The sequence below is a fragment of the Paralichthys olivaceus genome, chromosome 19, assembly GCF_024713975.1.
Source record: "Paralichthys olivaceus isolate ysfri-2021 chromosome 19, ASM2471397v2, whole genome shotgun sequence".
NCBI classification, from domain to species: Eukaryota; Metazoa; Chordata; class Actinopteri; order Pleuronectiformes; family Paralichthyidae; genus Paralichthys; species Paralichthys olivaceus.
Window position 1 is genome coordinate 18,971,964 of NC_091111.1, and position 14,216 is coordinate 18,986,179.

Here is a 14,216-nt window from a genome sequence, read left to right on the forward strand (position 1 = left end):
GGAGGTATGTGTCCTAATGAGTCACTCTAGTTTAAAATCAGGCTCACAGATGAGTATTTAAGCCTTAATGTCAGTTTTAATGTAGACCAGAAGCTGATCCGTCAACAGGTATCATGAGATCTGAAATAAACAACCAGGCTACATTGACCTTGTATTTTAGTCCAGGAATATAAGCAGATCCCATAATAATAACATCCGGTAATGTCCTCACCTGATCATTCACATTCCTGCCTTGTTACAGGACGTCTCTGTTATCACGTCTGGTCCTGTTGATCCTGTTCCAAAGAAAAAGGTAAAAACGTCACTGACAGGATGAGGTTGGAAACACCTCATTACTCACCTCTTGACTGGAAACGCGAAGATGAGACGTGTCAAGCTGCGCAGAATAAAACCAGGAGAATTTTATTACAAAATAATGGTGTAGAAAGTGACAAAAACACTACAGTAAAAATAAACTAAATTGATAAGAGAGTAAACAAACACTACAGTGAAAGCTGTATTATATCTACATGCATTTTTTAAATTCTATTGTCTTTTTGAATTCTCTTCACTACCTCATTCTCACCTGCGGCTGTAACAACTGAATTTCCCCAGTGCACACACATCAATACATTTTTATCTTATCCTAAATAGTAAGAACACATTCAATTACAGTAACACATATTTGAAATAATTGCACTTTGTTATAGATCCACCACAGTTTATACTTTATGTTTATCTGAAAAGTATTACCATTTGATATTTTTATAATTTTCTTAATGCACATTTTAACATTTAAGAGTCTGTGGCTGTTAAATATTGTATTTACAATATAATATGAGATAATAGAAGTAAAACTAGCTTACTACAAATCACTACAGTGTAAATGTACTTATTTATCTTCTTCCTTTGCAGTAGAAAGATAAAGCCACCCAACACAACATGCAATAGTAAATATTAAACTCTATTTGTAGAGAGCAGCTTACAAACACATTACAAGGTACTTTAGTTAAAATAAACCTCTTAAGGGATAATAACGACGTATTGATTGACAGAACATTTTCTGATTTGAGATGATTCTGTGCTTTCATTTGTTAAGAGGCGGTCTTATTTTGAAAGCGATGAGCGGAAGACGAACCTCCTCTGGTAGTAACCGGAAGTGAAGCCTTTTATTCTTTGGCTAACTTAGCACTTGTGCTACTTCCGCTCTCACGCGCTCGTTGTTCGGACGCTTCGTCGCGGAATCGGACGCGCGTCGATATTTTTTTAAACATTTTAAACTTTATGTTCAGTAAAGAATCGTTTCCGCTTCGATAAGAACGCGCATCGTCCGCCTAGCTAGCCGTTAGCTCGTGACGCCGTTAGCCCGGAGCAGGAGTCCCTTCGCCTGGTGCATGTTGTCTCCACTCCACGGACATGTTGGACGGATCTCCGGCGCACTGCGATGAGACAAACATCGGAAACGTGGAGAACAACAACCCGGTGAGGTTGATCTCCGGCTGCGATGGGATGAACGCGGGGAACCGGGCGAGGCAGGCGCTGCTGAAGAAGGGAGGGAGGAGGCTGCACCAGCCGCAGAAGCAGCCGAGGAACAGCCCGAGCATCCTCCTGTCGGACCGCAACAACAACAACACCCTGACGGCCTCCGCCGCCAACAGAGCCGCGGCTCAGCCCGAGTCCCCGGCGCCGAGCCTGCATCAGCTGAGACAGGGGGCCAGGAAAGAGGTGAGCTCCCGGGAGGCAGAAGCCTTCACCCGGCGCTGTCTGTCGTCAAGGGTCGACACACAACCAAGTGTTCAGCAGCTCCTGAGTTAATGAGATAAAACTCCTTGAACTGAACTCATCCACCATCATCTCATCGACTCCTGTCTTATCAAATACACGCATTATAATAATCCTCATTTGAGGCATTCACATTGGATTTATTTGTATTTTAACTGAAAGTTAAATACAAACTTCATAGTTTTGAATTCCACAGTAAAGTTCTGCACGTTAGAAGTTTCCATATCAATATAATCATCCTTAGCTGCAAAGCAACTGCAGCTGCAGAATAATTAAGGATTACATTTCATAAAACAAAAATACTGGTTAAACTTCTTAAGTCATATTTTAACTATCCCCTTTAACTATTATTTGTCAGTTTTTGTAGTACTTTATGACAGTGAACTTGAATTAGAAGTAAGCAAGGCCCTGGTAGATTACAGGTATTTCCTCTATAAAACTGCACTAATCACTTTAAAACCAACAAAAACATGAACTGCATGACTTCAAAAACAATTCAGACGTTGAAAACAATGTGTTGCATGTATATTTGTCTCACTCAAAGATATTTAACTTAGTCAAATGATTAAAATGTCCACGAGTTCTTGCATGAAGCGAGTTTTAATCTTGATTAAATGCTGTGTCGTGCCTGAGGCAGTTTGAGGTGACGCAGTTACTAATCCTTGTGTTGAAGAAAGTGGTCATGTGATGAGCAAGTTCAACTTCCTCTTCCTGCAGCTGCAGGTTGTGCAACACTCAACGAAGGTGTCATGACTGTTTTGTGGTGAAGGAAGTGGGTGAAACTTTGTCTCACAGCGAGCTCCCTGAATTCCAGTGGATCTTTTGATCGAGTATCTGTTATATCTGTTAAGTGTCTCTATGTTGATATCGGTCAGGTAAAGAGGGCGTGTGATTAAGATTTAAGTTTTCCGGTATGAAAACTTTTTTCTGAATAAACAATGCAGAAAAATATGCATTTAAGTTCTAAATAGAAATAACAAAGTTTATTTCTGTATTCCAGCTCTATACATTGTATTTATAATAGAGTTTGTGGTTAAACTGTCAAATATGACAACCTATTAGGAATTGTTGATTATTGATTATATTATTACTCTGTTACACACTCGTCTGTCTATGAATTCACTAAAAAGAGGATGTTTAGTCAGTTTGATTAAATAAACAGAATCAAATCCACATAATTCTGCAACTGGATCCCACCATTCTTTGACAATGTTGCCTGAAAAGAAAAGTCAAAGCGATTAATCATCATAATAGTCAACTTATTGTTTCGGCTCTGATGCTAAGCTAACCATGACTTTGGCTCCGTACCTCACGCGCTGCCATCAGATTGGTAATGAATGTTTGATGCTGATTAGTGGCCAAATAATCCATTGTTGTAAATTTGAGGCGAGCTTTGTTTCCAACTTCAAATGTGAACGTTTACACACAACATGATAAGAACGATTCAATATTCTGATTTAGTTTCATTATTCATCTTATGTTTCTTTTTCTGTAGCTGCTGAAATCCAAAGGTGGTCGAGTGGAGCGAGGGGCCGTTCAGCTCGGGGGTCAATCTGCCCGCAACCTTCCCCGACACGATCAAGTGAACCAAAATGTGAACACCCGGAGCCACAAGCCCAAGCAGGACCAAACACCCGGCGCTTCTCATGCCACAAAGAAGAGAGATCCCAGCACTCCCAACAAGCCATCCTCTCTTCTCCCGCCTCCATCGCAAGAGCAGAAGAAACCTCTCCACTCCTCCAACAACGTGAAGATCGTGAGCGCACTCCTCGCTGAACCTTCCCCCGAATACCTCAAAGATGGCGAGAAGGTCTACGCTGGAGCGAAGTTCAGCGAGCCGCCCTCGCCCAGTGTCTTACCCAAACCACCCAGTCACTGGTTTGGAGACAATGAGCCTCAACACAGCAACCAAAGCCGAGAACAGATGACTGTTCAATTAAAGTCGCTGCTCAAGGTTCAAGATTCGCCATGACCACGGTCTGGATTTTTAAATTGGAGCATATCCGATACCTGATTAACAACGAGCGCCAACAATTGGAAAAAATATAATCCAGTAAAAAGAATTTGGCCTTTAACACACTGCAATACAACTTAGGGAGTTTTTATCAACCTTAATACAATTTCCCATCAGCCAACACGCTGCCTGCATTTGTGAACATTTTGAAAAAGTGCCGCTGCTTGAGATTGGACATGCTGCGTATGTCGGGGGTTTTTGCGGAGGAAAGAGAAAGTATCGTGTTTTCGAGCAGATGTAAAAAAGCAGAACTAGTTTGAGGTCGACTCCAGCAGCAGCACGATCAGCGCGTGATGCAAGATGATGATGGCACTTTCTTTATGAACACTTTGGATGAGGCAGCCTTGTCTTGATTGATTGATGTTTTAAAGAGCTTGTGTAAATGTACATAATATATTTGTGTATATTTTTCCTTGTTATTTTAATTGAGATTCTAGTTTTGTTACTGAGGGGGGGGGGGGTTTAAAAAAAAAAAGAAGAAGCGTTCCCTGCACACCGAGGCACTTTGTGACGGCTCCGTCAGTGTGAGGCACAGTGGACGTAAGAAAGACTTTTCTTACTGATTTGCACTGTAAAAACAGAACATAGGGAAAACCAAGGGAGTTTGATGTTCCACAACTCGACCAGCCACTTCGATGAATTCACCAGCCAGCGAAGAGCACAGGAGAGGACTTCCAGCTTCTGGTTGATTTCTTTTTAAAATGGCACAGATAGTGGATCAATCAAAAAGAAGCCACCGTCTGAATTTAACCAGCTGGTGGCTGAAGTTCTTCCCTTTCCCTGAACTGAACACGAGTCCAGCTGCTGGAGACGCCTTACGTCAAATCAGGGACTGTGAATCTGACGAGGCTGCGGAAGCCTGAGGGAACCGAAGAACCGCCCGCTGCAGAAAGTCCGGATCAAGCAACAAGAACGATTGTTTGTTTTTTTTCCTTAACTTTAATGCACTGATCTAGAGTACGTCCACATCGATCCAGATAAATCGAAAACATTTTTTTCTGCGTGTCCACATGAATCCAGAGTTTTTATACCTTACAGAACAAGTTTTAGTCGGTGAATCATGAAAGGCTAATGTGACAGTATATCAGCAGTAAATCAGTTACTAATTGGCGCTGAAATGATTTGTCCGTTAAAAGAAAAGATATTATGCAACTGCTTTAACGGAGACATGTTGTTCTACATTAGGATGATGAGGAAGGATTGCCTGGACTGTTGATCAGGTTTTTCTTGGTTTTCCTTTTACCACAGACTTTGGGATTTTTCTATCTTTGCAGAAAACACAGAAAACAATACAAGAGGATAAAAACACTGAAAAAGCATCATATGTCTGCTTTGATAATTCATTGTTGTCAGAGCCATTGTCCAAGCGAAACGTGTTTGGATTTACTGCTTTCATATAATCCAAACTGAAATCTTTGGAGTTTGGAAGATTTGAGAGATCGATAATGAAAATATAGGAACAAAAAATTGCCTAAAACTGATTTGATGATCTTACGATTATGAAAAGAGGTTTTGTCTCGCTCCAGTTTGTCGAATGAAAAGACAAAGACAAGTGCTCAGGTGTTTATTGTGGATGGAGAACTTTATGAAAATGATAAGAGAACACAACAATGCTGCATTTTTATATGCAAACTGTTTTAACGATTTCACGGCTTCATGTGGACGTACTTACTTTGTCTGTACGTGTTTTTTTAACAGGGGAATTGTATTCACAAACTTCATCTCATGTTCATTTCCATTGCCTTGAGATACATTCATGTTTACCAGGAGAGCGGCGTGTGTTGAATTTGTCACACGATCCTCCTGCGGTGTACTGTGTGTATTTCTTTTTCTAACTGAAATTGTTTCTGTGGATGCAGGCAGCTGCTGGGTTTTTGTCTCTTGACCTCTGTGACGTCACGTAAATGGAAATATTTGTATTAATGTTGAAAAAAAAATCAGCCCATTTTATTGCAGTGTTTTAACGTTGTGTCATTCCAGTTGTAAACAAATATGTTGAGCAACTCACCTCCATTAACATAATTGGTAAAAAAAGTTTTTATATCTATTAAGAAAAAAAGGCTATCATTCACATGATATCTAAATTATATTAAAATATTGATCTCCCCTACAACACTGTGCTTTGTGTTTACTGATCTGTCACTGACGTCGTTCTGTATTTCTGCTACAGCCGTAGAACACAACTGATTATTGTAATAGATTAATAACTAGAAGTGTTTAAATCAAATTCAGATTTTTGCTTTAAAGCAGCTGTGAGATACAAACATATTTTTTACTTTCTATCTTCTGCTGTAAACTTTATATTAGCAGCTGCATTCGGACCAGGTCAGCCTGAAACCTCTACCGCCCGCAGGGTTGCCAGGTCAGATGAAATTTAATTTAGTTTTAACAGTGTCTCTCTCTCTTCCCCTTTTCTCCCTCTACCGTTCAGGATGGCATGCGTTATCTGCAGTTAATGAAATACAATACAAAACACCTTATCGTATAAATGACTATATTTATTTATATACTCATAATGAATATGTATCAATAGGCTTCATATTTACTCTTAGCATTTGTACGTATTTTATTTCAACTCATAACCGCCACGTTAAAGGTTCAGTGTGTAGAATTTAGTGACATCTAGTGGTGAAGTGTAATGTTTCAGCTGAATACCCCTCACCTCCCCCTCCCCTTCCAAACATGATAGAGAACCTGTGGAATTTAAATATAAAGGAAACAACAATTTAGACGAAACACTAGTGAGAGCATCACAAGGATCATTTTATATTTAATTTCTGCGAATAGATTCTTTCACCTGAATCTCTGCTCCTTTCATTTACAACCACTGGGTTTGTGTAGAGAATGCAGGCGAGTGTTCTCAAATAACTAGGAAAGTTCGAATGATCATTTTTCATTATGAGTCCAAAACAAACCAGCTGCTTTAAAAAAAGGGGAAAAAAGCAGTTTTATTTTGAAAAACGGCTCCTCGCCCCGGAAGAGCTTGTTCGTTGACCCCGTCTGACCCAGACTGGGTTTCCGGTGTGTGTGTGATGTTGGAGGAGTTGTGAACCAGTTGCATGGTTGTGTGTCCGCGGAGGAAACGACCTCACCTGTGTGTTTCTAACGTGTTTCCTCGTCTGAGCTCCGGAGCGCACGAAGACGTTCGGTGAGTTTTACTGTGAAAACAGAGAAGAAACATCCGGTCTCGTCTGTCCAGGTGTCAAATGTCCGCGGCTGTAAACAACCAGGTTTCTTCTGTTTCCGCATCGCGATGTGTTCGTTCGACACAAACTCTGTCTGCACGGTGTCTGAGGGCACGCGACGCTGAGCGTGCGCGTGGATTTATATCGTTAATGCTGCAGAGTCGGCCAGTTAGCATTTAGCATCGGCTAGCTACGTGCCCCCCTGGGGCTCCCGTTTTAAAGGTGATGTTTGTTTACATGTCAGCGCGTCGGAGCCAACTCCACATGTTCGATGCTGGTACGATGTCACGACCGTTGAAGTTGTGGTCGTCAACATTTACGTTTAAATATAGGAACTCTGAGAAGATGCACGTTCAGTCCTCATATTTCAGGAAACATGAATTTAAAGATGAACCTGTGACGCAAACCTCCACTCACTGGACGTCCAAGGGGGGGAGGGGCACGAGTCAAAATACAAGTGTCCTTATAAAACGACTTAACTTTGCTTCAGATGTAAAAAATGATTTTAATTCTTTGACAAACTTCACTGAGGTCTGTTTTCCTGTGTCAGATGTGACTGTGGCACCCGTCGACCATGAGTAACAGTCACCCCCTGCGACCGCTTGCCTCTGTGTCGGAGATCGACCACATCCACCTGCTGTCGGAGCAGCTGGGCGCCCTGGTGCTCGGTGAGGAGTACAGTGATGTTACCTTCATCGTGGAGGGGAAGCGCTTCCCGGCGCACCGGGTCATCCTGGCAGCTCGATGTCACTACTTCAGGTAACCGTGATCGTCTCAACTCTCCAGTCTTGTTACTTCCCTCAGTCCTACAGATCCCTCGGTAAGCTCACCTTTCACAGTTGTAATAACTGCACCCCCACCCTCTTGCCAACAGTTAATCACCAGGTCTTTTTCTTCTCTTTATTCAAGAGCGTGGTCTTTCAGTTCGAGAGCAGGATTCATTGACTTCATGTTCCAATATTGTAATATCTTCACTTAAAACCCTTTGCTCGCACCCAAATGGACCCAGCTTGTGCTGAGATTTGCTCCTCTTGTGCTCAAACGTGGCGCCTGCATTCAGATATTTTGTTGCTTGGACAGATTTCCTGCGCATCTGCTTCAGTCCTCCTCGCACTCACGCTGCTTCTGTGCACACGTCACATGTCCGCTCTTGGATTTTTGTCTGTCAAATTTCCATGATCAGTAGAATTAAGAATCAATCCATTATAAACAAAGAGTCTTAGCTGCTGAAAAAATAATTTGCAAGCTGTGATATCTGCTCATGGCATGATAATTAAATACTGAATATCTTTGTCTTATTTTCAATCTATGTGATGACTTCCCCATATAATGAATAACAAATTAAGATGAAGACACTTTATTTCAAGTTGTGATTGGATGTGCCGGCCCTGTGGACTTCCTGCTTCTATATTTCATTAACTTTAATTTGCTTGTTCTGGCTCCGTCAGGGCCCTGCTGTATGGTGGGATGAAGGAGTCCCAGCCCCAGGCGGAGGTGTGTCTGGAGGAGACCCGGGCCGAAGCCTTCTCAATGCTGCTACACTACCTGTACACGGGACGGGCCAGCCTCAGCACCACTCGAGAAGAGGTGGTGCTGGACTTCCTGGGCTTGGCTCACCGCTACGGCCTGCAGCCGCTGGAGGACTCCACCTCTGAGTTCCTCCGCACCGTCCTGCACACCAACAACGTCTGCCTGGTGTTTGACGTAGCCAGTCTCTACTCTCTGAGCGCGCTCAGTGCAGCCTGCTGTGCCTACATGGACAGACACGCACCTGAAGTGTTGAACTCTGACGGTTTCCTCACGCTCTCGAAGGTAGGAAGTGTCAGGATCATGGAAGAGCAGACAAAGAGCCACAGTCAGTATTGTATCTGGTTCATTGTCATATTAGGATGAACTCAATTATTCCTTCATGATATTTAATTCTGAACTGGGCTGTAAATGACCTGCATAGCTTTGGTGTAACGTAAACCTGAGAAGCAGTGTCCTCTAGTGGCAGGTGAGAGGTTTGTACAGGACAGAACAGCAGAGGTCACGTCCTCAAATGAAACCGCAGGACTTTAGGCCACAGCATGTGTCAGTTGATGGAACTAAATAATAACAACACATTATTGTTTACAAATTTCACAACCATCGACGGTTCTGAATCGTCTTCGTTGTTATTTTCTGTGATCTGCTTCGGTATCGCTCCCCCAGCTTAGATCATCAGTAAAGCTACTTTACATATCCCATAATGCAAGTGTTTCAGTGAATCACGATGTATTTCATCATTCAAGTGTCTTGAAAATGTTGACATCGTGTAAAACTTGGAGTCTTATCCGGCTCTGAAGTTGCACCCGCTCTTAAAGGTATATACACGAATATGTTGCATGAGGTCTAAAGGTTTAAAATGTGTTTACAGACGGCTCTTCTGACTGTGGTCAGCCGAGACTCATTTGCTGCCAGCGAGAAGGAGATCTTTCTGGCCTTGAGCCGTTGGAGTCGGCACCACGGGGAGGGAGCTGACACACATGAGGTGATGTCGGCGGTGCGGCTGCCACTCATGACCCTGACGGAGATGCTGAACGTGGTGCGGCCGTCCGGCCTTCTGAGCCCAGATGACCTGCTGGATGCCATTAAGACCCGATCCGAGAGCCGCAACATGGACCTCAACTATCGGGGAATGCTTAGTCAGTGCTCTTCATCCTCCACCTGCTCACAGTTACTGTCACTGCTGTGGATCAAATCAAACATTAATTGCAAAATGTAATCTGGTTTACTTCTGTTCTTCTTGTACAGTACCAGAGGAGAACATCGCCACCATGAAGTACGGAGCTCAGGTGGTGAAAGGGGAGCTGAAGTCAGCTCTGCTGGACGGAGACACCCAGAACTACGACCTCGACCATGGCTTCTCCAGACATCCTATTGAGGAGGACGGCAGGGCGGGGATCCAGGTCAAACTGGGACAATCGTTCATTATCAACCACATACGCCTCCTGCTGTGGGACAGAGATAGCCGGTAAGACGAGCTTGTCTCACTCTGCCAAAATTAATGAAACAAAAAAAAAAGCTGCCACAGCGGGATGTGAATTTTTTCTTTTGACACTTATTATAATTCACATGAGTTTTATTATTATTATTATTAAGAGACACAACTTCAGTTTATTAATGAAGAAGCTGGTTCTGACAAACTGTGGCCCTGTTCTGACCTGATATCAGTTTCTGTCCTGAGAGATCCGATCACAAGAGGATCGTTCTGAGTTTGTTGGTTATTTTCTCTTTCTGCTGTCTGATTAACCTCATCACACTGACTTGATGCATAATGTCAAACTCAACATGAGGCGCTTTGTGCTCTGATTGATTATTGAAGGTCGTACTCCTACTACATCGAGGTGTCAATGGATGAGCTGGACTGGGTGCGTGTTGTAGACCATTCCAAGGTCCTCTGCCGCTCTTGGCAGAATCTGTACTTCACACCACAAGTTTGCAGGTAGACCGATGCTGAGCACACACACACACACACACACACAAATATATAATGTTATATAATTTCCATCTGGTGTTTTTCTCTTTTGCTTCAGGTACGTTCGCATTGTGGGAACACACAACACGGTCAACAAGGTCTTCCACCTCGTGGCTTTTGAATGCATGTTCACCAACCACTCATTTACCCTGGAGGACGGACTTGTGGGTAAGTTAAATAAAAGTCTTCACTGCCCCTGTAGTTTTCAAGAGACTTCCTGTGCAGCTGTGTTGTTCTATATTAAATCTGCGCTCTGGTAAAGTGCAGAGCAGCTAATTATCTGCTGTGCAAAACAACTCTTCAAACCTGTGCTTCATGTCTGCAGTGCCCAGCGAGAATGTGGCAACCATCGCCTCCTGTGCCAGTGTCATCGAGGGTGTGAGCCGTAGCAGAAATGCCTTGCTCAACGGAGACACGCGCAACTACGACTGGGATTCTGGATACACCTGCCATCAGCTGGGCTCTGGAGCCATCGTCATCCAGCTGGCTCAGCCCTTCTCCATCGGATCCTTAAGGTAGATCTGCCCACGTTGTCAACTGGAGCAAGAAACTGTTCAAATTTACACAATTACACCAGAATCCTGGAAGGAAACATTCTGTGTGTGACATAGATTCATGGCATTGGTGGCAAATACAATTAAAATGTCACTCAGTAGAGCTCCCACCTTCACCGAGGCCCAACAGTCTCCTCATGAAACCACATTTAAATTCACTAGGTCTTGGATCTGCACCATCTCACATTCATAAATACCTGATGAAAACCTCACACTGAATGTTGGTACTTTTTAAGGTGAAGTAGAAAACGAGTCCCTGGATGTTATTAAAGCTCTTTCCTCTGTTCAGGCTGCTGCTTTGGGACTGTGACGAGCGCTCCTACAGTTACTACGTCGAAGTCTCCACCAACCAGCAGCAGTGGACGAAGGTGTTGGACCGCACCAGGGTGGCGTGTCGGTGAGGCTCCTGTTTCCTCGTCTTATTACTTCCTTTATCAGGCTTTGATTAATCCCGTGACATTAAGAGACCAGCTTTACATGATGACATTCTAAAAACATTTTGACAATGTTGTCTCGTCCAGATCATGGCAGACCTTGACGTTTGATAAGCAGCCGGCTTCCTTCATCCGTATTGTTGGGACTCATAATACTGCGAATGAGGTGAAAACACATTTGACTGTGAATGTCAGTCGTTTGTCTGTTTGTTGTTTTAATGCTACAGGAAACAAAAACATACGTTGGAGCAGAATTTAACTTTGTGCGATGTTGACTGTGAATTCTCTGCAGGTGTTCCACTGTGTTCACTTTGAGTGTCCGGCCCAGCTCGACACAGAGGTCAATGAAGGAAGTCCTGGCCTGAATTCGTCTGACTCTGACGCTGCCTCCCAGCAGCCACGACCCCAGCGACCTTCACGCACACACAGCCTGCTGCCCTCCCAGCCCTCCCAGCCCTCCCAGCCCTCCCAGCCCTCCCAGCCCTCCTCCACCCCATCGTCGTCCTCACAGTCCCATCTCTGAGAGCGCCCTCGCCCCCTCGCTGGAGGGTGCTGAGAGGAAGGGAGACCTCAGAATGCCATTTTGCACAGCGTTCATCATCCAGACTGCACTGCTACAACGCTAATTAAGGCGATCGTCTCATTGTCATAACCTGTGGTCCCTCTGTCATAAGTGCAACATTAGACACTGGTATATCTGTAGCAGAAGCGTTTAGGGCTCCAGTCTTCCTCTTAGTTCTGAAACTGAAAGTCAGATATTTCATCCACTGGCCCGTGCATTTTTGTGAAGGTACTTTTTCAGCTACTAGAACTCAAGTTTTCTCCCGTCAAAATCAACTGTAAACTTCACTTCTCCAAAGATGAGGCACACACTGAGATGTGGTAGTACTGTACCGCCAAAGAACAGTAAGACCAGGAGGGGAAGAGCGTTGTTATCTGAATTTTACGAGTTAGTATTTCCAAAAGAAATGGATTTTATCCTTAAACAAGCTATTTTTTTAAGGAACTGTCTTAAAATGATTCTACTCACTTTTCATACCATCAAGCTAACCGAGTAGACGTCAAGTATTTTTCAAACTGTGGAGTTAAATCTCTGAAAGGTTTGCCAAAGCTGCCGAGCTAATGCTTTCTGTGGCATTTGTATGCAAATAGCACTTAATCCAATTATGCATTTGCATATTAAGTAATGGCTGTTTTAGTATTTGTCGACGGGCTTTCACACCTCAAACCAAAACCTGTGGTCCTCATCTGGTGTTGAGTTTTTTTTCTTAGTTGAAATTCATACCTCAAGAAAAAACCTTGCTAAAATTTCAAGTTGATTTAATTAAGTGTCTTAATGAAACATTTTAAGCACTTGAGTGGCTTAGCACAGATGATTGGGGAAATCAATTAGGTCAATGAATATTGGCACTGACAGGCTCGGACCAAATTACATATATGCACTAGAGCTGCCTGGAAGAAGGTTCATATACAGAAGATGCACGAGCAGCTGTCGTCGGCACTTTACTTTACTCAAGTATACAGAAATAAAGTTTGCGGCTTGGGTCCCCTGACTGAAGTACAGTTGTGGAGTGCTGGGTTTGGTTTCTTTCTATTTTATGTTAAGTTAATTTGAACACGTCCTCGCTCATGGAAGTGTCTGTTTATGTGTTTTTAAATTAAGCTATCAGTGCCGTGGTTTCCTTTGTGTCCTGATGTTGCACTTTTGAGTTGTCTCCTGTGTTTGAATCCTTTTTGTTTGATGTTAGATTATCTGAAATAGCTATCTACAGTGGGTGACACACTGATGTTTCTATAAACCCCCTTCAGTCATCCCTGTCTATGTTTTAGAAGAAGTTGAATGAAGTATTCTTTAATAAATAACCAGAGAAGTGAAATAGGACATTGTTTAGGTTACACTCCCCACCCTCCTCCTCACTTTGTGTATAGTTTTAACTAATAAATATATTTGTTTTGACCATTGATGTGCGATTGCATTTCACTGCCTCTGGTTTAAAGAACGTGATTAGGGAAGCAGCTGACCTAGTTTCTGAATGTTCATCGCTGTTCGGTGTCTGCCTGAGTCACTGCTGTCGAAACAAAGTGAAGGTCTTTGATACGAGCAATACAGTGATTGACACCTGTTCTGTGTCGAGAGCTTCTGTTACAGTCAGTCGACATGTTGGTCGCCATGCTGCAGGTTGCTCTTCAGGCTATATTCATATGTAATACGACCCTTTTTTTGTTGGGATTTTTGTCATGAAACATTTAAAAAAATTTGAAGCTCAAATTGTCCTTTTTGTCTTGTTTCGTTCGCCCCATAGGAACAGAGGAGACTCTTTTAATCAGAACTCTGATTTGATTCACAAAATGAAAATATTTTTGAAAATGATATAACTAGAATGTCAAGGTCCTACAGTCCCCTGAGGAAGCCACATTTAAAGTCACCAGATCCTGATTTTTATTCGGATCTGCACCAACTCACACGAATAAACATCCGTCCCCTCAATATGTCTGATTTTTCAAATCAAGATCGACAAATTCTCTTAGAACTCCACGAAGATTTTGCCAAATACAACATGTGATCAATGTGGAGATCCAAGTGAATGCACGCGCTGAATTCAATTCAGGTTTATTTGCATGGCACCAAATCACAACACGAATGATGTCAGGGCATTTTAAAAAAACATTTTATCGGGGAGAAACCTCTGGAAGTAGAGTCAGAGTTGGTGGCCATCTGCCTCCACTGGTGGTTAAAACGTTAAGAGGTCGACTTTAAACTTTTTGGTT

General features: G+C 42.9%; 2 protein-coding genes across 2 annotated transcripts; both read left to right on the top strand.

Moving 5' to 3' along the window:
• Positions 1–509: 509 nt before the first annotated feature.
• Positions 510–5,888, top strand: pnrc1 (proline-rich nuclear receptor coactivator 1). The gene is made up of 2 exons (XM_020108641.2): positions 510–1,704; positions 3,257–5,888. The coding sequence occupies exons 1-2, from the start codon at positions 1,396–1,398 to the stop codon at positions 3,731–3,733; spliced, it is 786 nt and encodes a 261-aa protein (XP_019964200.1). The 5' UTR covers positions 510–1,395; the 3' UTR covers positions 3,734–5,888.
• Positions 5,889–6,756: 868 nt separating this feature from the next.
• btbd9 (BTB (POZ) domain containing 9) lies at positions 6,757–13,411 on the top strand. The gene is made up of 11 exons (XM_020108640.2): positions 6,757–6,923; positions 7,511–7,719; positions 8,409–8,772; positions 9,359–9,626; positions 9,736–9,955; positions 10,307–10,426; positions 10,518–10,627; positions 10,785–10,974; positions 11,303–11,410; positions 11,535–11,613; positions 11,740–13,411. The coding sequence occupies exons 2-11, from the start codon at positions 7,535–7,537 to the stop codon at positions 11,968–11,970; spliced, it is 1,875 nt and encodes a 624-aa protein (XP_019964199.2). The 5' UTR covers positions 6,757–6,923; positions 7,511–7,534; the 3' UTR covers positions 11,971–13,411.
• The last annotated feature ends 805 nt before the right edge of the window (positions 13,412–14,216 follow it).